The sequence below is a fragment of the Aegilops tauschii genome, chromosome 5 (assembly GCF_002575655.3).
Source record: "Aegilops tauschii subsp. strangulata cultivar AL8/78 chromosome 5, Aet v6.0, whole genome shotgun sequence".
Classification (NCBI taxonomy): Eukaryota; Viridiplantae; Streptophyta; class Magnoliopsida; order Poales; family Poaceae; genus Aegilops; species Aegilops tauschii.
Window position 1 is genome coordinate 371216600 of NC_053039.3, and position 23664 is coordinate 371240263.

The 23664-nt window shown below is 46.4% G+C and overlaps 2 protein-coding genes across 3 annotated transcripts; one reads left to right on the plus strand and one right to left on the minus strand.

Moving 5' to 3' along the window:
* Nucleotides 1–7584: 7584 nt before the first annotated feature.
* Nucleotides 7585–8614, plus strand: LOC109756288 (transcription factor AIG1-like). Its single transcript, XM_020315149.4, has 2 exons — nt 7585–7915; nt 7993–8614. The coding sequence occupies exons 1-2, from the start codon at nt 7733–7735 to the stop codon at nt 8437–8439; spliced, it is 630 nt and encodes a 209-aa protein (XP_020170738.1). The 5' UTR covers nt 7585–7732; the 3' UTR covers nt 8440–8614.
* A 300-nt stretch (nt 8615–8914) lies between these two features.
* On the minus strand, nt 8915–13637 carry LOC109756275 (beta carbonic anhydrase 5, chloroplastic). 2 transcript variants are annotated; one of them, XM_020315141.4, is made up of 10 exons: nt 12297–13594; nt 12158–12210; nt 10888–11049; nt 10743–10791; nt 10536–10649; nt 10383–10436; nt 10183–10274; nt 9991–10096; nt 9379–9604; nt 8915–9264 (listed from the first exon to the last, which is right to left on the minus strand). In XM_020315141.4, exons 1-9 carry the CDS (start codon nt 12390–12392, stop codon nt 9407–9409), a joined length of 924 nt encoding a protein of 307 aa, XP_020170730.1. In that variant the 5' UTR covers nt 12393–13594; the 3' UTR covers nt 8915–9264; nt 9379–9406. The 2 variants fall into 2 exon arrangements, with proteins under 2 accessions (XP_020170730.1, XP_020170722.1); XM_020315133.4 differs by lacking the exon at nt 12158–12210 and having other exon boundaries at nt 13186–13637.
* Between the last annotated feature and the right edge of the window lie 10027 nt (nt 13638–23664).

Genomic DNA, 23664 nt, shown 5'->3' on the forward strand with positions numbered 1-23664 from the left:
GTCGGTGGAGCGTCAGGGGGGCCACGAGGCAGGGGGCACACCCAGGGGGGCAGGCGTGCCCCCCACCCTCGTGGACAGGGTGTGGGGCCCCTGACGTGGATTCTTCTTCCAGTATTTTTAATCTTTTCCAAAAATATGTTCCGTGGAGTTTCAGGTCATTCCGAGAACTTTTGTTTCTGCACATAAATAACACCATGGAAAGTTTGCTGAAAACAGCGTCAGTCCGGGTTAGTTCCATTCAAATCATGCAAGTTAGAGTCCAAAACAAGGGCAAAAGTGTTTGGAAAAGTAGATACGACGGAGACGTATCATGGATTCTTACCATTTTCATCACCCAAGGTAGCTCTCTCATTTCCCCTCATTTTGATTGGTTGATATCTTTGTTTAGTTTGCATTTGCTCATTTGGTTGCAAACCCTAGCTCATGTGGTCAAATCAATTACTATGATCCATTTAGGGTTATGTTTGTGATTTCCTTATGTATGATGTGCCTAGAATTGTTTGTAGAATTATTTGTGTACCTAGATCTAGTGCTAGTATTAGTGTACATAATTGGGGTTGGGTTAGGCTTAAGAAAGCAATTAAACCTAAGTTCACTTTAATAGCAACTTATCAAAATGTAGGATGGCACCGTTCGTTTTCCTTGAAGCTTCTGCTGAGGCGGCGACGAAGCATGAACGCAAATTGATTGAGGAAAAGATGAACTTATGGATGGAAGCCATTGATGCGTTGAATGCGGCGTGTAGGGCCTTTTCACATTATTATTTCACTCATGATCATTCCAAAAAATTTATCAAAAAAGGAGAGGAAGATGACCAAGCTCAAGACGGCGGAAAAAAATGTAGGTGTGATCTTGCAATGCAAATTGCATTGTGTGTGACAAGGGGAGAATATGCTGAGATAGACATGGGAAATCATGGCCAGGTCATTGATTGGTTAGTTCGCCAACCATTCTCGTCGGACGAGAAGCGGGCTTCTCGTTGGGCATGGGTCAAAGAAATAAATGATGTTATTTGTTGCAACCCGGGACCGTACGCCAAATAGAATTGCATGAGGCTATGTAATTTTTGTCATTTGGATTGTAATGACATGTACCCTTTGCTTGGTCGTCATTTGAACTACTATGACTTGTACCCTTAACATTTGAACTCATTAAGAACTTCGTGTTGTATGTCATATCAAGTAACCAAGTGTTGTACTCCATTGAATTTTTTTTGTGTTTTGGTCTATGTCATCTTAAACCCGTATATTCATGTAGGATGGACATTCGATCCATGACTATGAACATAGCGTGTGAGAAGCTCATATCGGAGCGACACCATTGCTTGAAGAGGGAATGTGAAGCATGGTTGAAGAGTTGTGATGAGGCAAATGCGGCCATGAAGGATTTCAGCAAGTATCACGTTATCGAGGAACCTTCTGATGCTAAGGAGAAAAAAGCTTTTCGAAATCTTGTGAACGAGAAAGAGAGGATGCTTGATGAGCTGCAAGACCGGGAATATGCTTGCAGACACGCTTTGGCAATTGAGATTGCGTTCACTGCGAGCAAAGAAGAATTCCGTGAGATGGACTTGAGGAAACCCGGCCAGGTCATAGGATGGGCAATCAAAGAAGGCGTGTTAGAGAATCCAGCCCGCCGTGCTGCATGGGCCTGGTTCCGCGAAACGAATGGTGTGTTGGGTCATTGGGCAGAACACCGACTTTCAACTGAAGCGTAATCAAGCGCGTGATGATCAAATTGAACGTCTGATAAGTATGAGAAATATGTTACCTATTTAGAAAATGTGTCGCTGAGCTTGAGCTATTAGTTTCAACCGATGTCATTCGAACCGGCTCATGTTTTAATTAGTTTGAACATGTGTTATTCGTGGATATAATGAACTATGTTGAGTTGAGTTATGTATGTGCTTGCGAGATGATCATTCTAATATTTGATAGAAGTGGGTATATTTTTAGATTTGGCCTTAGATGAGGGGCAGAACAGAGAACTTCCTCTGTTTTTAACCCTACCACCACAGACCCTGGCGGTAGGTTGCTGAAACCTACCGCGCCAAGGGGGTGAATTTTCTTGTAACAGAAACTATGCCGCTCCCTACCGCCATGGGCTCTGGCGGTAGGTTTCAGCAACCTACCGACCGCCAAGGGGGTGGTTTTCTTTGTAACAGAAACTATGCCGCCCCCTACCGCCATGGGCCCTGGCGGTAGGGTCCAACAACCTACCGCGAGGGTGTGTGGCGGTAGGCTTAAAACAGAGGACTTCCTCTATTCTATCCCTCATCTGAGTACAACAGTTTATAAATAAAAATCATCACATAAATTTCTGACAAATCACATAAATTGCTGACAAAATATAGTTCTGAAACATCTACACACCAAATTCACCTTGCAAACATCTCCACACCAAATTCAATACAAATGGAAAATTCATTCACGACAAGTTCACGACACATGGCTTCTTGCCTTAGTACTACATAGTTCATGATAAATGATAAATGTGGCATGGCTTCATCTGGTTACATGACGAGTCCACCGAAGCGAAGGCTTTACTGAGTCATACAGGGCCATTTCCCCTTCTTGTCACGTGCCTCATCCTCCTCTTGTGCCTTGCGAGCCTTTGCAAGCTTTCTTGCCCTCTCCTCCTCATGAGCAAGCTTCGCTTAGCGTGCCCTCTCCTCCTCGCGTTGCTTCCGCTCCATCATCTCTTTCTGACGACGCTCATCCTCCAAGCCTCTTAGAAACCTTTCTTCGAACAGCCGTTGGCGCCTAAGACAATCGTCATATTGGTCCTTTTGGACATCTTTTGGCACTTCATGATCTATCCATGTGAAGTACTTGCATAGAGGAGGCGATGACTGCTTACAAAATGGATGTTAGTGTTGACACACATTTTAGAGTAACATGTTACTTCTGTAGCATACCGGTGATTGGTCATAGGCGTGAGTTGGAAGCGCACGATCATAAGCATAGTTGGGGCATACAAAATATCTCCTTCCTTCCGTCCATGACTTCTTCCAGTCGGTGGACACCTTCACCTTACAAACATCTCCACACCAACATGGCGGAATCTTCACATCTTTCTCTTTGACCTTGTCCAAAGATGCGTTCCCCACTTGTGCGGCATGTCTTCTTGGTTAGCACACGGTGGCCTCGTCATGGAACCGGATGAAGCCATGCCTACAGCAATTAAAGATGTTAAGTCAAAATATGAATACATTGACATGTAAAGAGGCAAATATATCAACACATGAACATAAAGTAGTACCATTCACATTATTTCAACCATCCGGATTGAGCAACACGTCGATAGGCCTTCCCCTATCAACCCGACGTGTCCTAGAACCACCGGATCCACGACCCCCTCTAAGTATTGTTCTTCCTCCACGGCCACGGCCCCCTCCACGGCCCACTCCAAGGCTAGTCCTTCCTCCACGGCCACGGCCCACTCCAAGGCTAGTCCTTCCTCCACGGCCATGGCCCCCTCCAAGGTTAGTCCTCCGTCCACGTGTTTGACTAGTGCCCGTGTTGGTTCTAGGTTTCTTCGTGCATGTCCTAACGTTGTGTCCTGTTTCGTTGCATTCTCCACAATTGTTGGTGTCTGGTGCCTCCATGAAATGACCACTACCAAATTGCTTCATTCCGGTGTATCCAGCTAGATCATCCATGTCACTCCTGAACCTCTTCTTTCTTGTTCTTCCCCTCATAGGCACCATGAGTGCGGGATCTGGCACAATGTCTGGCCCATGATACTCAGGCCACTGTGAGGCATCAAGGAAAGGATTAAACTGAGGCGCCCATGTCAACCTTGTTCGTTCCAATGTGAACTCGTGCAACCGCACCGTTGTGCCATCGGATACGGGCAAGTTTCTTGCCCGTGTTGCGGTCATCAAATGCGAGCAAGGCCAATGATACTTGTGTGGCCTCTCACACTGGCACCAACGGTTTTTGATGTGCACCCCGTAACCAACTCCACCATAAGACCTACCGTCCCTTGTTGTCCCACCCAGCTCATCGATTTGATAGATCATTTCTTTTTCATTATATTTGATCACTTGTTGTTTAGAAGACTTGCACGCTTGATGCAACAACCAATCCTGAACCTTGAATGGATAGTCCATCTTTTCGCCAATCCACTTGGTCGTGCTTTCAGAATGCTTTAGGAAGTACTCGTTGAGCTTGATGAAGGTGTACTTGAGTATTGCGGTCACCGGCAAGGAACGGACACCCTTCAACACATTGTTGAAGCATTCCACCATGTTGCTTGTATTTGCCGGTCAAGAATGTACCATCTATAGACAAGACCGGCTGACAATACGTGAATGCCTCGATGCATTGTCCAAAGCTCCAGAAGGCATGACGAAACACTCCGTCAATTGACTCCACCCGATGGCGCATGCCCGGGTTTCGATGAGCAATGGCTGCCAACATCTTGGGCAGAATATTATATGCGGCCTCATAATCACCATGCAACATCCTAGTAGCGTTTGCCTTGGCCATCCATGCCTTCCCATACTTGACCGGGTATCCAAATAGTTCCTCAATCGAAGTCATGAGAAACTTGACCTTCACGGTTGGATCATGTGCTATTTGATTTGTAGCCTAGTTACTCAGACGTGAGTTGACAGTGTCCTTTGCTTCGGTCGGCCTTGTCCGGGGGTACGCACGTGTGAGTGCCAACATGACTCTTCAACACCCATTGCTCAGTTTCTTTGTTTTTTCTACCGCGGACCTTCCATTTGCAACCTTCTTGGTCACATATGACTGTGTACCGAACTTTTTGATTTGAATGACCAACAACAAACGGCCTATGGTTCCTAATGGCGTAGTCACACAACCATATCTTAAACTCTACCAAAGAACCAAACTTGATGCCTTTCTTCAAATGAGCATTTTCATCCTCATTTTCTGGCCGAGGATCACTGAATTTGGGGCACGGTGTTGGCTCAAACAACCAGAATCTCAGCCCACCGTCAACAACGGCATTGTCCGCAAGACTCATATCCCTAAACAACGGCGACCCTCTCTCCTTGCCAGTCACCTTCTTGTAGATTTCATTTTCTTGCGCAGTCAACCCATCCTCATCCAATTCTTCCTCCGGACCCTCGTCATCCGAGTTATACCCACACATACGGTTATAAGGAAGGGTACGGTCCATGTCTTGTTGCCGCACAATGACATCCAAGTTACCAATGGGATTGTAATGAATCTCTTCATTCTCCGCGTAAGCATCCTCTTGAGCAACAATAGCATCATCATCAACATGACCACTAGCATCTTCTTCAACATGAGGAATAGCATCAACTCGGAGTACTATGGCGCTAGCATTGATATGATCTTCATTGGGTTGGCTACTTGGTGGTTGGCTAGAACAATTGGGGATATACACCTCGGCACTATCATCATGTATTGGGGAGGATGCATTGCGGTTCAAATCAATTTGCAAGGGAGGAGGAGGATCAACCTTTGTGGCAAATATCTGAAGAGACTTGTCTTGTGATGCGTCTACTTTGTCCTTGTACACATTCCAATGCAATTGGGAGGTGATGGGCATACTCTTTAATCGGGACTTTACTCCCAATCCAACGTCATACCTCTCAATAAGCTTAACCTGGGTCATTCCAATGTAAGACGCTTCTCATTTTAACTACAAGATTATCAAAGCTTGGACTTGTGTCAAAAACCATAGCCTCTTCCCCTTCATTGTCATTTCCAAGCATAAATGTCGTCTTGTCCAAATAATGAACATTTACGAGCTTATGCATCTAAGAAAATTGGAAACAATAAAATCAATCCATATATGTCATCCAACCAACTAAAATGGACAAATAAACTAAATTTTGCACAAATTGGACAAATAACTACTATTCATAGTCGAGTTAACCTAACCATTAACCGTAACCCTAACCCTAACCCCCAACATAACCACTATAACCCTAACCCTCACCCTAACACTAACCCCTAACATAACCCTAACCCTTGCCATAAATGCATTATAAATGTGTCATAAATGCACACAACAAGATCAACACCTAGGGTTTGCAATAAATTAACCAAATCCACACAAAACAAAGATCTCAACCAATCAAAAGGAGGGGAAATGGGGGAGGTACCTTGGGTGATGAAAATACTCCGGATCCACCGGTGAAATCTCAAGCAAACGGATGGGATCTAGGGGGATTTGTGAGGGGGGAGAGGGGCTGAGCACGGGGAAGAAGATGAGTGGGGAAGAAGAGTGGTGGTGGGGCCCCTCCCACCCTTATCCACCTCCTAGGACCCTACCGCCAGAGGTGCTGGCGGAGTACCCTACCGCCAGGGCCCATGGCGGTAGGCCCTTTTCCACGTCAGCATGAGCCGACGGCCGTCAGTCGCCGTCAAGGTACCTACCGCCATAGCCCATGGCGGTAGGACGTCCAAACCTACCGCCACCCCCCGGGCAGTAGGGAAAAGAGTCAGATTCCGAAAAAAATTTAAAGAGGGATCAGATCCTGGATTTGTTAGTCAAAAGGGTCGAAACACGAAATTTTACCTTTGGAAGCATCCTGTCGATGAACTAGCCTCGGATAAGCCTTCACACGCCAGCGGTACCAACGTTAGTCAGCATGGGCCGCTGCGCTGTCTTCCCTTTGACGAGCGACGACGCGATCACCGCCTGCAAACCACAAAGCCTGTCGGTCGTCAATCGCATGCAGCACGATGCCGCTCCTTCCACGTACAGACCGATCATATGCGCCGATCGATGGATCGATCGACCCTGCATGCCATTCATTGAAGGCGGGCAGCGGGAGGATCAGCCGGAGCACACGCCGTCCCTGTTGCGCTACATCGACCGCGTGTCAGCCCAGCACGGAGCAAAAGGGCGGGGGGCCGATGAACCCGACGGTGTTGTTCCCCTCTCGGGCCTCTCGCCGGCCCGCCCGCTCGGCCGGACCCCGGAGAGAACCACGAGTCCTCACAGTGCCGCCGCATGGCGCACTACGTCGACGCGGACGTGGATCATGAGCGTAGCTTTTCCCCTGATTCCCTTGTAACCTAAAGCGGCGGCGCGTTGCAGCGCCCGTTGTTACGGCGGGAGGGGGCACGGCATCATCTGTCCGTCCGTCCCGTCCCTTTTGCTGGACGTTTTTACCGGGAAAAAAATCATCGGGCCTTTGACCGCTCGCTCGTCTTTGGCTGTCCATCCCCGACACGCAGTATATCCCGCAGGGTCCATCGGCCAATCGGTCACGCACAACACAATGCACATGTACTGGCCGCGGTACGCGTACCGTTTATCTGATGGTGGTGTAGCGCCGGCGTTAAAGGAGAAACAGTGGAGTTTTGTTCGCCGACACTTTTTCACCGCCGTCGACCCGTCGGACAGAATTACCACGCACGTACGTTCCAAAGGCCCGGCAAAAGCGGCATCCGTCCATCACAAATAGTTGCACGTCACGCGGGAAAGAGGCGACATGGTATATGAGCTGCAGTCGCCGCTGTCGTTTGATCGATCGCTCGTTCGTTCGTTTTCAATTTTACCACCCTCTCTCTAACACGGGGGGTAAAAAGGCGCCGAGGAGTTAGTGGCAAGGTCAGCAGGGCGTCACGCGCGTAGCTCCTCTCGGCCCGACCGGCGCCGCGGATCGGGACACCGTCGAGCGACCGCGCCCGACGCGGTAAAGCCGCGCGTGTCGGCGCCACCCTTATTTAACGCCCCGGCTTCCCGCCTCCCGGTCGTTTCAAACGGCTCCAAGTCCAAGATGGTGCTGCCGACACGGAGCGGTGAGCCGGAGGAGGCGGAGGCGGAGATGGACGATCAGCGCTCGCCGCCGGTCCGCGGCGCCCGGACGAGCAGGAGCCACAGCGAGGCGGAGCGCAAGCGGCGGCAGCGCATCAACACCCACCTCGCCACGCTCCGCAGCCTCCTCCCGTCGGCCTCCCAGGTAAGCTCGCTACTTCCCATGCTCGTCAGAGTTATCGGTAGGCTGATGATGCCGACTGAGCCGGACACGGCGCGCAGATGGACAAGGCGGCGCTGCTCGGCGAGGTTGTGCGGCACGTGCGGGAGCTGCGGGGCGACGCGGACGGCGGCGCGGTGGCCGGCGTGGCCGTGCCGGGGGAGAGCGACGAGGTGGGCGTGGAGGAGGAGCGCTGGGACGCCCGGGAGAGCGCCAAGCGCGTCCGGGCCTGGGTGTGCTGCGCCGACCGCCCGGGGCTCATGTCCGAGCTGGGCCGCGCCGTGCGCTCCGTCAGCGCCAGGGCGGTCCGCGCGGAGATCGCCACCGTCGGCGGGAGGACGCGGAGCGTCCTGGAGCTGGAGGCCGGGCAGGCGGCGGGCGCGTCCCGGCCGGCGCTGCACGCGGCGCTCCGCGCCGTGCTGCTCACCCGGGAGGACCAGCTGCTCGCCGTGGAGGGCTACAAGAGGCAGTGCTTCTCGGCGCTCATCTCCCAGGGTTTAGGCAGCTAGTGACACGATGATGCTCTGCGCCACCATGTTTGCTTCACAAGCGTGTATCAACCTGTAGGATTAGTAGGCTTATAAGTATATCACAGAATTTAGTTTGATCTGTGTTTTCCCGTTCAGCTGGCTTTGCAATCACTGAATCATGTCCTTCAGGTTCTGTAATGGCAGTGTGAAAGTACAGGCACTGAGAGAAATTTAGACACATGTCAGCACAGTAGCCTCTGGATTTAACACATCAACCGGTTGCTGTTTGTTTGCCAGTGATATATACTGTAGAACAGAGAGTTGCTGATGCAGCATTATGAATGATAGCAGAACAGTCGCCTAGTACCGTTTGGAATCTTAGCAGTACAGAGTCATGAAAAGGCGGCAAGAAATATCGCTCTCAGATAACAGAAACCTCCCGATATACAAATAAATAGGAATGGAGATGAGCTACTACAATATTTGGGATGTTATCATCCAACAAAGGAAGCAGTACAGATTCAAAATAGCATTGCATCACAGTTTTGCTTATTTGAGTCACACATGCGTTCAAATAATTATACACTGATAAAACAAACATTACAAGGCTGTATCTTATTGTTACAATGATACATGGACATTATACAGATGTTACAACACAAGGCCTGCCAAATGTGGCAGCATTACACATCGTTTCGTTTGACTATGGTTTTGCAGTTTTACTAGCCGCCCTTTCACGATTCTAGACAGAAAACGCATAGCAACTGGATTGAATTCGCTTTGTCCCGGCAGTTTACAGACTTTACTTTCGTAATAATGTATTGTTCGCTGTGTCGAACTTTACTCCATTGCGGTTTTATTCCTCTGCAGTGAAAAGAGTTTCAATATCAATACCACCTGGAGCAAGTTGCAATGAAAACAGCAGCAAAATGGCAGAGTAAAACCATGCTTAACCACAGGGAGCAGAGTGAACTTTACCAGAGTATAAGTAATGCCTGTTCATTGATCAAGACCAGGTAGACCTGTTCTTTATGGCATACTTGCTGCCACCTTCCAGCCCTGGACGGTACACTAATGTCCACTTCTCAAATGTGCAATCTATAAAGTTATAGTATCCCCCATGAAGGTTCAAATTCCCTTCCTTCACCCTTTCCTCTATCCAAGGGTATGTTAACAAGTTCAACAGTGAGCTATTAATTGATTCCTGCATCAAACAATTTATTCAATGTCAGACGATGCTTCCACTTTAGATAATAGGTAGACATGCCTCTAGGTTCAACTATCTCACATGCTCGAAGTTCATGGAACCGTACATTGATCAAACATATGAAACAATAGCCATTTGGCATGCATGTCGAGAAAATTTTGACATGTAGAGCTACAAAACCACTGTATCTAATTCCAAAACTTGAATGCATATGAACTCAACCAAGAAAGTAACCTTGAGTGAAAATTGCCTAACATCTTGAGATGACATGGAATAAATAAGGCCATGCAAGAGACTAATCCAATGCACTACTCTGGAAACAATGTTTTCAGACAGTTCCTACTTCTTGCAATCACGCATCACACTGATATGAACAAAATCACCTTTTCACAATGTCTGCACTGTGATTCAAAACTCAAATTTCCAGCTGCTGCTTCTGTGCTTAATCTTGCACTCTTCCCAAGTGAGACCCAGTCTCTGATAAAGGTTCTGTTCAATAAAAACAAACCAGGCTTGCATCATGTAAAAGTACAAAATACAGAATCTCTAAAGGAGAAATGGGAAGAGAATTGTACCTAGAGCTTCGATCGTCTTTCTTACTTTTCATGCTCATTAGTGCCTGGATGCCACCACAACGACTATGACCTACCACCAACACATTAGGCACCTGAACAAAGGAACACAATTGTTTCAATACTGGATACTTCGCTACAAATGATCTGTCACATGCATGGGAGGAAAGAAAAATGAAAGCCATATGAAAAAAGATTCTTGCCTGAAGTGAGTTGACAGCAAACTCTAGTGCCGCAGTAGTCTCTGAAGCTCCATGCTTATATTGCAACATTATTTACTATCAGAACTTCCACAATAGAAAGTGCGTTGCTTTAAAAGTTTAATAAAACATAAAGATATGCTAAATTAGTAATACCTCGTATGGTGGTACCAAATTTGCCACATTACGGACAGTGAATGCATCACCAGGCTGAAGCCCTAAAATACTGGTAGGGCAGACCCTGGAGTCCGCACAAGCAACCACCATGAACTGGACACAGGAACATGAAACCAAAAGTAATACAAATAAGGGACAGTACAGTGAAAATTACGAAGATTTGGAATTAACATGACAAGGCTATACCTCTGGTGTTTGCTGCTCAGCAAGTTTTTGATAATTGGTAAAATTTTCCCTGACCACGTTACAAATACAGCGACGTTAAGCGACAAAGATATTCATCTAACTTATGAAAATGAATTATTCATTATGTACTGCATGATCGACTTACACATAGTTTCGTTGCTTGAAGTCCGTGAACCTCTCTTTTAGTTGACTGAATGGATCATATCCTCCATCCGTCTCATCTACAGTATCATGTTGAAAATCTAGAAGTTGTCGGGTCAAGCCAGAATGATCTTCTGAGGCCTTTGTAGCACATGAGAAATCGCTCCTGCAGATGATATATACTTTATTATTGTGAGACATAATATACTACAACAGAATGTTCCTCATTTGATAAATCAAAGATTTAGAGCATGATCGGTTTGATACCAAAAGTTGGCATACCGGCTAGTGATTGGTTGGTTAGCAACTTTTCTTGCTGATCTCACAAGTTATCAACTTTTGGCAACTTTTGATTTTGCCTACTGTTGACATCAAACCAATCATGCTCTTAATATCAAGTGGGCAAATCATAAAATTCAGTGTTTTCCAGCACCACGTTAAGTTGACAAAAAGTTCATTTCAGGCCTACTGCATTGCTTATATGTTAGCATTTCATTTCGCTTTCAGAGATAGCACTACACAGTTGTGAGCATAATCGACTAACCAGCCGAGAATACTCAACAAACCAAAATGTGTGCCCCAATTCTATGCTTGTTTGAGTGAAAGAGAGATAACATTTGTAGTACAACTTAAAGGGCTAAACTGGAACTAATCATTAGCATATTGACAATTGGAATCCATGACTAACAGTCCCAAGATGTAATTTAAAATGCTACAGTACAGTATAGCCCAGGGCAGTAGTGAACTATGCCCACCTAATTTATCTTAATGTTTCCCAGAGGAAAACAGTGCATCACTACAAATTACAATTTGAATCATATATCAGTGCGACAGAAAACATTAATCAAAGTTGCATAATTACACCACTGCCTTCCTTAAAAAAGAATAGCACATGCCGAGATTTATTATTCCCCAATTTTGGATCTCTTTCGATCTTCCATAACACTGACGAAATAGTATGAAGAACAGAGACATGCACACTAAACTAGTGACACCGAGAATAAGAGAGGCCAGCTAAATTAACCCGTAAAAACACTTGCATGCAAGCTACAGAGCTATGCACCCAGAAACACAGCAGCTCCACATAAACACACAGACACTACTCTAAAAACTTCTAATTTGTGCACGGCATCACCACCCAGACAGAGAGCCAAGAGCAGCAAAAACATATCATAGCAGAAATTCAGGACGGCGCAGATAATTCTGCGGTCTGGCCAGTTATCCAAAGCAACAAAGCTACAAAGCTCACGCCACAGACAGGATAACTAACTCACCGTCCAGATCCTGCCGCCCTCAGGGTAACGCCGCGCGCCGTCGAATCACCGATCTGCCGCACCCCCAGGAAAAGCCACGAATCAGCAAAACGGAACCGCGGAAGCCCCGGAAATGGGGAGACGGGGGAGTCACACTCACCGACACGGTGCCGCGGCTCCGGCCGGGGCCGGCGGCGCAGGGGGGCGGCGCGAGGGGGCGGCACGGGGAGGCGGGCCGGAGGAGACTGGGGGCCATGGGGTGTGGACGGGTAGGCGCCGGAAGGGGTCGTGGGGGTCTCGGGCATTTGAGGAGGGGCGGCGATGGCCGAGGCTTTTTACGGGGGCGCCGAGGAGGGCACGACGGCGATGCGACGGAGAAACCGAGGCCCGGGCGGTGCGGCGCGGCGCGGAGGTGGGAATAAATTAGGGTCGTTGGGCCGTTGAGCGGCGGAAGCGTCGATGGTTAGATTAGTGGAGGGGGACTCGTAGGAAGGAGTACAGCTGTACGAGTGTGCTGGTGGGTGACGTCTTGGGCGGTTGTCCCTTGGTTTGCTCTGATGGGACGATCCTCGCCGTTGGATTCCGCAGAAGTTGGAGTGGGTGCCGTGTGTGGCTTGGTGGCCTTTTTTGATTCCTGGGCCCACGGCCATGGCTTATCGAGTTGCTGCCTGCCGACGCGTCATGAACAGTGGAATAATGAATAATTGGGCTGTGTCCACTGGAATACTGGATCACTGTCTTGTCAACCTACGTGTTAGTAGTGTGTTAATGTTGGTTTGTGCAGACTTACTGCCTGTTAATGTTGTTATCTCGGAGTAGTTAGCGGTCGACACTCATTAGCAACGTATGATCATTATTTGTCGGCAAAAGGAGCAGATGGATGCTAGCTCGATCAATCAGCACGAGAGCGTCGAGAAGGGAACGAGCTGGGCATTGGGCAGTCGGTAGCCAGACAAGCACGCGATCAATTGCGAAGCAGATAGAAATGTCCCTGAACTGAACATGACAACATTTCTTGATCACAACACAAGGTTAGTTAGCACGCTCACCGGCGAGGTCGACGGTGATCATCATCCCACACGGCGGCCCGCTGCTGGTGCTCCTCTCTATCCTCGACAGCAGGCGGCCTTTCTTGCCACGGTGCCGGTGAAGGTGATCGAGCCGCCACCGCAGCCGAGGCTGCTGCGCGTGTGGCGGCAGCCAAGCGGCGAGCTGCTGATCGCAAGGACCACGGGAGCATAGAACTTCAGCAGGTTCCGGGCGGAAATGGCCCCCTAGCCGGAGGCCCGGAGCCGCATGGGGGGTAGAAAAACCCAGCAACGAGTGGTGCGATGCGGTTCCGTGCGGTACAGTACGTGCTACGGATGGATGGATGGGTCGAGCAGGGCGGAGCGGACAGGTAGACGAAAGGAACGGGTTTGTTGGGCGCTGGCGGCGTGGACTGGACGTGTGGTGGCCGGAGGCGAGGGAGAAACCATGAACTCTCTTTAAAACTCGTGATGATTGACACGTCCGTGCAGATAGATAGGAACTCCGAGTCACGTACCAATCAATCTCCACCTTTTGCATACACGGCCGTCCGGACACGCAACTCCGCTTATACGTGAGCGGATTCTCTTCCTGGTCGTGGGCTCGTGGGTTCAGGGACGCTTCTCCTTCGCCATTGCCTGTGAGGGGATCGGTGCTCACGCCGCGGAAGGCAAACGGGGACGCCGGCGGTCCGGCTTGGCGAAACCACCTCGCGGCGAACGTCCACGTACGCTGGCTGGCTGCCTATGCCGCCGGTACGCTCGCGCCCGTATCGGCTGAGCCGGGCTCGCCCTTATCCTCCAGCAAAACGGGGTGGGGGTAACGTGCGCGCGGTCCCGTACTCCCGTGCTCCGTCCCCACCAACGACGTGCGCCCGGCCCCGTGCGTCTCTGTCTGTGTTTCGCACGGTGGTCGGCGACCAACAGCGCGGCCACGGCTCTGCGACCGAGAGCTGGCCACGTGACGAGAGCGCGAGTGCTATCCGAGATGCTCCTTGCTCAGTGGGGAAAAACGCTGTCTGGCGCGCCATGGGGTCCTTGGATTTGGATCTGGCCAGATCTGGTTGGTGCGCTCGCCAAGGAAATGGGAGATGCCGCAGGCGGAACAAGTATACAAGAATGCTGTCGACTGAAGTACGATCTGGAGTCATCGTCGGTTCCACATACAAGTGGCACAACTTGTTTGGTGCCCTAATTTATTTATTTTTTTGCGGGTGACTAGTTTTTCTTCTTCTTTTGAATAGTTTAGTGCCCTAGATAAGCATGGCTGCTATTACTAGGGAAACTCCAATGGCGTGCATCAAATCGTCTCTAAAACGTTTGCGGGCCAGCTCAAACGTCGAAATTCCTATAAACCTGAACCAAACCTGGTGGAGTCCGGATAGTCCGCGTGACCAATTATAAGTTTGACTAGATGTTCTCCCACCCCTCAAAAAAAAACTAGATGTTCTCCCAACCCATGTGATGTAATTTTTCTTTTAGGTTCACCTAGCCCACGTTGTTGTCCGGATTTGATGCTTATTTGTTGCATACGATTGGATGATAAACTTCCCTACTAGTGGTTCCCGTCATGCTCCCAAAGTCAAACATGTGCATCTTTGACCAAGTTTTCAGGGAAAAATATATAAAATACCAAATTTATATCGTTAGATCCATCACGAAAAGTATTTTTATATTTTTGTATTGTAGATGTCGATATTTTATTCTAATTTTGGTCAAGATACACAATTTTGACTTGCATGAAAATCGACACACCTTATACTCTAGAATGGAGGGAGTATACTACTGTAAAATACAATTGGTTCTAATATATTATACATTTTTAAATTGTATAAGTTCATGGGTATTACTATGTACATGAATTGTTTTTTGTGTCATATATTTCTAAATGATGAATTATTTTTAAAATATAAGCACACTGTTTGACATATAAGAAGATCTTTAAAAATAAGCAGACTTGTTTTTTGAAACTCATGAACATTTATTACATAGTATTATTTTGCGACACATTCATAAATTGTCACACATTTTTTAAACATGCACACATTTTATTTGTAATGCACTAACTTTATTTTGTTACGTGTGAACATTTTTTATTTCAACACATAATTTCTTCCTATAACTAAACTTATTAAAAAGATAAGTTCAGTGAAAAATATTGTGTATTTTTATAAATATAGAAAACATATTGTGCCTATTAATGGCCATCACAAAGAATCGGCCATGTAAATGACTCATTAACCCTATTTAGTCGGCCACAATGGGTGCCAACGCTATGTCTTGCTTATAGCGAGAGCTAACATGCTCTCCCGTCTAGCACCTCCTTAAATGAGCCGGCCAAGGCGTGAGGGAGGCCACAGCCTCTTTATTTTCACGTTTTTTGTTTTAATTTTTTTACTTTCGTTTCTACTCCCAAGTATGTTAAATAAATATACTACAAAAAACACTTTACAAAGAATATTTTCAAAACATGTTAACCAAGTGTTTGACAAAAGTTAAATGTGTATAAATAAAATGATTCTCATGTATGCGAAAAATGTATAAAAAAAGTATACAATATGTGTGGGCAAAAGTTCATCATGTATTAAAACAATGTTAATCAAGCATTTAAAAAATGTTAAAAAGTATTTGAAAAATGTTAATCAAGCATTTTAAAAAATGTAAATGTGGATAGAGAAAATGTTGATCCTGTATTAAAAAAATATCAAGATTGTATTTGAAAAATGTTAATCTAGCATTTGAAAAATGTTAAATGAGTATAGAAAAAGTTGACCATATACTAATATTGTATTTCAAAAATGTTAATCAGGCATTTGAGAATTTAAAATATCTATGGAAAAATGGTGACCATGTATTCGAAAAATGTTAATCCTGTATTTGAAAATGTTAAAATGTGTATAAAAAAATGTTGCCCATGTAATAAAAATATTTAAACTTCTATTTAAAATAATCAAGCATTTGAAAATTGTTAAATGTGTATATAAAAAATATTCATCATGTATTCAAAAAATGTATTAGATATATAGTAAAATGTGTACACAAAAATAGTTAAAACCGAGAGAAAACAAAAAAAGCAGCTGGAAATGTCAGGACCGGGTTTTCGGGATATTAATTTCCCAGAAAACGGCATTTGTGCTCACCAGCCCCAGGATTACTGTTAGCTGATGAGGCACCAACTTGATACAATAATTCCAAGCAAAGTACAAAATATGTAGTACAAGACCATTGTGGCCTAGGTGTACAACACTTGGTTTCTGGTGGTTGATGGCGGAAGCGGTTTGTGGTACATCTGCGTCTATGGGACTCCATTTCCCACAAGAACAGCTGACCAGGATAACTCTTATCTTCGCGAGGCTGCTATCGTCATTGCGTAGGTTCCGGGGCTGTCATCGCAATGCTTATCTCCAAGCAAGGAATCTGGCCAAGACAATAGCCAGGGACAAGCCAGTGAGTACGTTTGAATGTACTCGCAAACATTGAGAACACGGGTATAATATAACAAGGGATAATCATGCTCCGAAATATTTATGATCATAACATCTATCACGAAATAAGCGAAATCTGTGATGCACGCATGCGGGAAAAATATGAACATGCAATACGGGGGTAGTAATAGAATGCACTGATCGAGTATCTGAAATGACTCCTCGAAAGGGTGCAAATAAATTAATAATGCCGCAGTCGGGCGTTTGAGTGACACCACATAAAGGGCTTATAAAGGAAAATTAAATAACAAGCATGCCGCAGTCGGGCGTCTGAGCGACACCACATAAAGGGCTTATAATTAAATGACAAACATGCCGCAGTCGGGCGTCTGAGCGACACCACATAAAGGGCTTATATAAGAATAATCATAGTGAATATCCAGGAGATAGAACCGTCCCAGGGATACTCAATAATTCAAATAAGGTAAGTGGTTAGTCCATAATAATAATAAACATAATCCTCAGACGTCACAGGTCATAAACAAAATCTAGTTTAGCCATTTCTCCATCCGAAAACCGTCACTAGATTCTAGTTTAGCCGTTTCTCCATCCGAAAACCGTCACTAGACCCATCTCAGACTGAAGTCCTTACCCATGAACATGGCTATCCAAATAGATATGACCTCTGCAGAGGGTGTACTCTTTACCCACGAGTAACGGATTTATTTAGTCCATCGGGACTAATTCCGCCTACGGCCTTTTAATTGAAAACACGCCTGACCTGCACACACCAGCTTAACTTACCGGTGTCTGGAATAGCCCACGACACCTGCCAAGCAAAACTCTAAGTGGGGAGGCTACAACCTCGACGTAGCATGGGATCAAATTTATATCGCGCGCTCTAAGGGGTGCCCCCCTCTCGGTCCCAACCGGAAACACCCATGCCCCCGGACCAGGTGGCATGCCTACCGGATGCATCCGGTATCTTCCACCATGGCCTCTCTGTACGGTGTGTGCCTTGGTAAGGGGTTGACAACTTACTGAACCGTACCCTATCTGCGGCAGGGACAAGTGGTAGTACAAAACAAGTAGGGGAAGTTACTAATCAAGACTCGACCTACGGCCGACTCAGGAGGTCCAAGTATTCTCCGAATGATTAGCATAACCAATATATTCCCATGACAGACATAATCACCGCTCATCAAACCTCATCATGCCATACCGGACACACTCGTCCCGACGAGGAACTAGGGACAAGCCCGTGTCTACCCAAGACCACGACTTTCCCGGCTTCCTGCCGGTATGCATGAAAAGCTCGCGAGAATGATCACTATCACCAGCATAACCATTCTAACAGTAAAGCATCTCCAATATGCACTCATGCGTGTGACTTTACCGTTACATAAAAATAACGTATGCTCCAAGTCAAAGTGGTGTTGTAACCGTATTAAAACACCTCACGAAAATATTATGCCAGAGTTCAGAATGCTTGCCTTCAAGAGTATGCAAGGGGGATGCACTCTTTGAAAGTTTTCTTCCCTCTCCATTTCCTATTTTGAAAAATATTCAAATAACAAATATTTCAAAAACAGTACAAAAAGTTGTCTTAAATATTTTTGAAATAAATCTTAAAATAAACTAGATGAAATTTGAGAGAGGTAGGAAAAGGAATCAATTCATTTGGAGTTTTATTTTAAAAGATATAGCCAGTCAAAGTTATGTTTTAAAAATAAAACAGAAAAAGAAAACGTTTCGAAGGGGCTTACGCTTTCTGTTCAGCGAAAACGTATTTTGCGAAACACGTCTCCACTTAAAACACGCGTCGGCGGGGCTGGGTCGCCGACAGTGGGTCCAGGGGGGCCCACTGGTCAGGTTTGACTATTCCCCCCTCTCCCTCCTCTTCCTCTGCCCGAACGGGGCGGGACTCCGGCGATCGCCGTCGACGAACGGCAGCTCCCCACGGGTATCCGAGGGCGGGGATGGACTTGCCAGACCGGGGCGGTCCTCTCGGTGGTCGTTGGGTCGATGGTGGTGGGAGGAGTCGCCGGCGGCGAGCTCCACGCGGAGGGGGCTACGGGAGCGAAGGGGGTTTTGGGCTCCGGTGGTTTCCGATCGAGGCTGAGGCGCTAGGCAGCTCCGCAAGAACAAGGGGAAGCGAGTGGTGGCGTTGGATGGGCGGGGGAGTGTCTGGTTGCGACGAATGGCACCGGAAGGCAGCGGCGGCCGAACCGGCCGGAGGTGGGGGAGATGGCCTCTTCCGGTCAATCCACGGCTAGGGGAGCACTAGGGGGGAGGTCTGAGGTCGCCTGAGCGCTCGGAGGGGCTCGGGGCCTCCTTTTATAGGCGTTCGAGGCTGGTCCCGCGGCGGCCGTGGATAAGAGCGCCGGCGACCGTCGCTCTGTAGCCGCAGGGCGACGTGGCGGCGATGAGCGCGTGCCGACGGGCTCCAGGATAAGCTCGAGTTGTTCACAGGGGCAGCTGGCGCGCGCGGGTGGCTTGGGCGGCGCCGACCATGGCAGGAGCTCACTGCCGACGCCGGCGTGCCGCCAAAGGCTCTAACGGCGGCGCTGTAGGGCGCCAGGGCTGGCTTGGAGGGTACTGGCGAGTGGGCGAGTGCAGGGCGTGGCTCTGCAGGCGATCAAGGGCCAGGGGCGGGACGCGGCGAGGGCGGCAGTGCGACGCGGCGGCTCGGTGCGCGCGCGTGCAAAAAGTGCGCTCTGGGCGCGCCCAGAGCACGCACGGGACGTGCTCGACGAAATGCCAGGGCAGCCTCGAGTGCGAGAGGAAGGCTGGCAACTAACAGGGCAGGGTTATGGATAGCCAGGAGCTTAGTGGACAAGGTTGCTGGGTCAGTGGATCAAATCCATAATGCAAACTAGAAAACATGCCAAAACTGACTGTGCACACCAAGTGTTCGACAGAATGCCAAGTGCATTTAGGCAACTCTTGGAGTGGCCAAAATCTCCAGATCAGGGTCTCTCTAGATGTAGGTGATGATGGCAAGATCACTTGGGCAAAACCAGAAACTTGCTAGTGCAAGTTTTGCAAAACTACAGTTTTGGACAGAAAGAAAAAGGTCTCATTGCATGCACTTTAAATCCTCCAATGGGTCCACTCTCCTGGACTTAAGGGTTTTGTAGGGAGGGCTACAAGCAGGAAAAAGCTCATGGGCACTAGAGCAAAATAAAATAGAGTTGCAGTACAAATCACCAAACTGGACCAGAATGAAAAAGAGGTTGATTCACTCAAAAGTTTCAAAGAACATCACTGGGTTTTGGTATAAAGTTGAACTATATGCATCTACTGACATCTCCAAATACTTGGAAGAATTTTTAAAGGAATATTTAAATAGGTTGCAATGCAAAAATGTCTACTGGACCAGATTTGAAAAGTTGATGTAGAGCTCAAAATCTCCAATAACCAAAAGATATTTTTGCATAAAAGTGATGTGGAAACATCACATGACATCCCCAAATTTTGGTGGAAATATTAAATGCATTTGTCAAATGGTTGCAGTGCAAAACAGGCTCCAAATTTATGAAAGATCATTTTAAAAGAGTAAAGCTCAAGAAAAAGCAAACCTTGCAATTAAATCCACCGATAAAGAATTGTTTCATAGAGAGAGCATACAAGTCCAATAATACTTTTGGAAAGTTTCCACTGGAGGTAAAAATCCACAATATTAAAAGGGTAAATCTAGACAAATGGAAAAGTTTAATTTCCTGGCAAAATTTTAATTTATAAAACAAGGTCAAAATTTTTGGGGTGTCACAGAAAAACAAAAAAGAAACAAACAAAACCAAAAAGGCGGTGAAAACCAAAGAAAAGAAAGAAACACCTCAGAAACGCAGCAAAAAAAAAACCTGAAGATAACCGTGAAAAATCCATGAGGATTCAAAGACAAACCAAGAAAACAAGAAAACCAGAAACAAGACAGACATTAATTAAAGAAACAAAAAAACTGAAGAACGAGAGAAAGAAAAGAAAAAACAGTGAAAACTAATAAACAAATAAATAACCGATGACGAACAGAAAAAACAAAAAACCAAAGAAAACGATGAAGAAGCAAAGAGAACCGGTAAGAATTGTGTAATAACTGAAAAAAAACAAAGGCAAAGAAATAAAACCATAGGGAAAAAAGAAAAGACAAAAAAGAATTAAAACCGGACCAAACCAGTGCAAGAGGGAGCGAGTAGCGGTACGTCGATCGATCCGAGCGAGCTAAACAGGGGAGGAAAATGGGCCGACCCGATTTGTACGCAAGAGCGAAATCACTTCATGCGAGAACAACTATCGTCTCGCTATAAGTGAGAGATAGCTCTCGCGCACACTGGGGGCTTAGTGATTGAAGCATGGAATGTTGGATAGAGTAATGTGTAGAATTATCAGGTATCTCCCGTTTATGGGTGCGCCTATGTCTTATATCGTGTGAGACAGTGAATTGTAGTCCCTGTAAAGAACCGATAGTGGGCCAGGCAACGAAACCACATGGCCCGTCACATTGATGTCGTATGCGTGCTTTTTTCCTTTATTCCATTTGCTTATGTTTTTTAAATGTTAAATACAAATATTATGAAAATATATTTTATTATGTTTTAAAAGTATTCATTGCACATTTCAAAAAAGTGTAAGTGCAGTGTTAAAACTGTTTGTACCATTCGAGTATCTGACATTCAAAAAATGTTCATGCAATTTCAAACAAGTTTATGTGACTAAATGTTATACAACGCAAAATAAATGTTTGTGTAATTCAAAAAAAAGTACCACTAAAAATGTATGTTACGTTTAGAAAAATGTTCGCGTGATTCAAACAATATATTTGGATAGTTTAAAAACTTTTTGAGCATCATACAAAATAATATTTTAACTTGTATTTGAAGATATTTAGCAATATTTTGAAAAATGTTCATAACAAGTTTTTTGAAAAAAAACGTGTTTAAGAAATGACAAACATATATAATTTTTTGTATATGTGTAAGAAAAATATACAATGTTTGTGAAAAAGTAAAGATTATAACATATATTTAAAAATCATGTATTTGAAAAATGTAAACATGTGTTTTTTTTTTCAGATTTAAACAAATAATATACAATTCATACGAAAAATGTAACATGTGTTTACACAATGAAAAAGGAAATAAAAGTCAAAGAACAAAGGAAACCAAAAAAGGAAACGAAAAAAATGGAAAAAGGACGAACAACCAAAGGAAACAGACCAAAACAAAGGAAAAAAGAAAACAGAAAAGCCGCAAGAAGACCATGCAAGATCGTGGAAACTGAAAAAACTATGCTACAATAAATGGCCAGCACAGCAGAGCGCCGACCGAAGGCGAGACGGAACTCCCTGGCAACGGGCAATATATTGCTTTCTTTTAGAAACATGCAATATATTGCTCTTGCACCAGTTGATGGCTATAGTTTTTTTTTGAGACAAACTCGCAAAGTTTTTATTCACCCGTCACAATGTTTACAGGGACGAAATCCAAATTTCCTGGGTGACCTTACCAGACATGGCGGCCAAAACCCAGGGATAACACATCCTTTGCAAGTTTGTGAGCCTCAACATTCGAGGTCCTAAATTCATGATTAATCAAACAAGAAGAAAAAACTCTAGAGCGGTCCATGATTTCATGTATCACGGCCCCATATTGTGCACATGTACCTTTCTTGATCGCTTCGATGACCACCTTACAATCCGACGCCACTGAAATACTGTGGAAGAGCAGGTCATCCGCGAGGGCCAAAGCTTCATGAATTGCCAAGGTCTCCAACGTCTCTGGATCATCAATGTTGTTGAACCGGATCACTGACGCTCCTTGGTACTCCCCGCTGCCATCTCTACAAATGGCCGCTACTGTCCCAAAACCACCATGTCTCGCAACCGCCGCATCGACATTGATTTTCAAGTGATTTTCTGGAGGAGGGATCCACTTTGCCGATCTAGGAGACGGTGCCTTCTTCTCCTTCTCTGGCTTCTCCAAAAACTGAAGCTCTGACAGGTAATTCGATATGAAGCAATGGGTTGCCAAAGGTGTCTGGAAAATTCCCTCATGTATTACCTTCCTCCGTGCAGACCAGATCGCCCAAAGGGTGACGATCATGGTTACAAGCTCGTCGCTGGGCAACGAATCAAACATGAAGAATAACCACTCCTTTTGCATTGTTACTTCGGGTATGATGAGGCCGATTTCCTCTTTGGTACATGACCCTCCAGAGCGGGTGAGGGAGTCCTGGACTAAGGGGTCCTCGGGCGTCCGGCCCATTATTCATTGGGCCGGACTGATGGGCTGTGAAGATATGAAGGCCGAAGACTATACCCGTGTCCGGATTGGACTCTCCTTGGCGTGGAAGGCAAGCTAGGCGACCAACTATGAAGATTCCTTCTTATGTAACCGACCCCATGTAACCCTAGATCTCTCCGGTGTCTATATAAACCGGAGAGCGTAGTCCGGATAGGCGGATACTCATTACCATATTCACATAGGCTAGACTTCTAGGGTTTAGCCATTACGATCTCGTGGTAGATCAACTCTTGTAATACTCATATTCATCAAGATCAATCAAGCAGGAAGTAGGGTATTACCTCCATAGAGAGGGCCCGAACCTGGGTAAACATCGTGTCCCCCGTCTCCTGTTACCATCGATCCTAGACGCACAGTTCGGGACCCCCTACCTGAGATCCGCCGGTTTTTACACCGACATTGGTACTTTCATTGAGAGTTCCACTTTGCCGCCGACAACAGGTTTGATGGCCCCTTCAATCGTCGATGATGACGCTGTCCAAGAAAGAACCTTCCTCCCCGGTCAGATTTTTGTGTTTGGCGGCTTCGTACTGCGGGCCAACTCGCTTGGCCGTCTGGAGCAGATCGATAGCTACGCCCCTGGCCACCAGGTCAGATTTGGAAGCTTGAACTACGTTGCGGATACCCGTGGAGACTCGATCTTCAACAGGTTGGAAACAGCAGCGATCGCTCCCCCTCGTCCCGATGAACATGACTTATGTCTGTTATCGGATTACATCCAGGAGATGGATCCTGTTGCCGCAACGGCCTCAGAACCGAAGCAGATCGTGCCC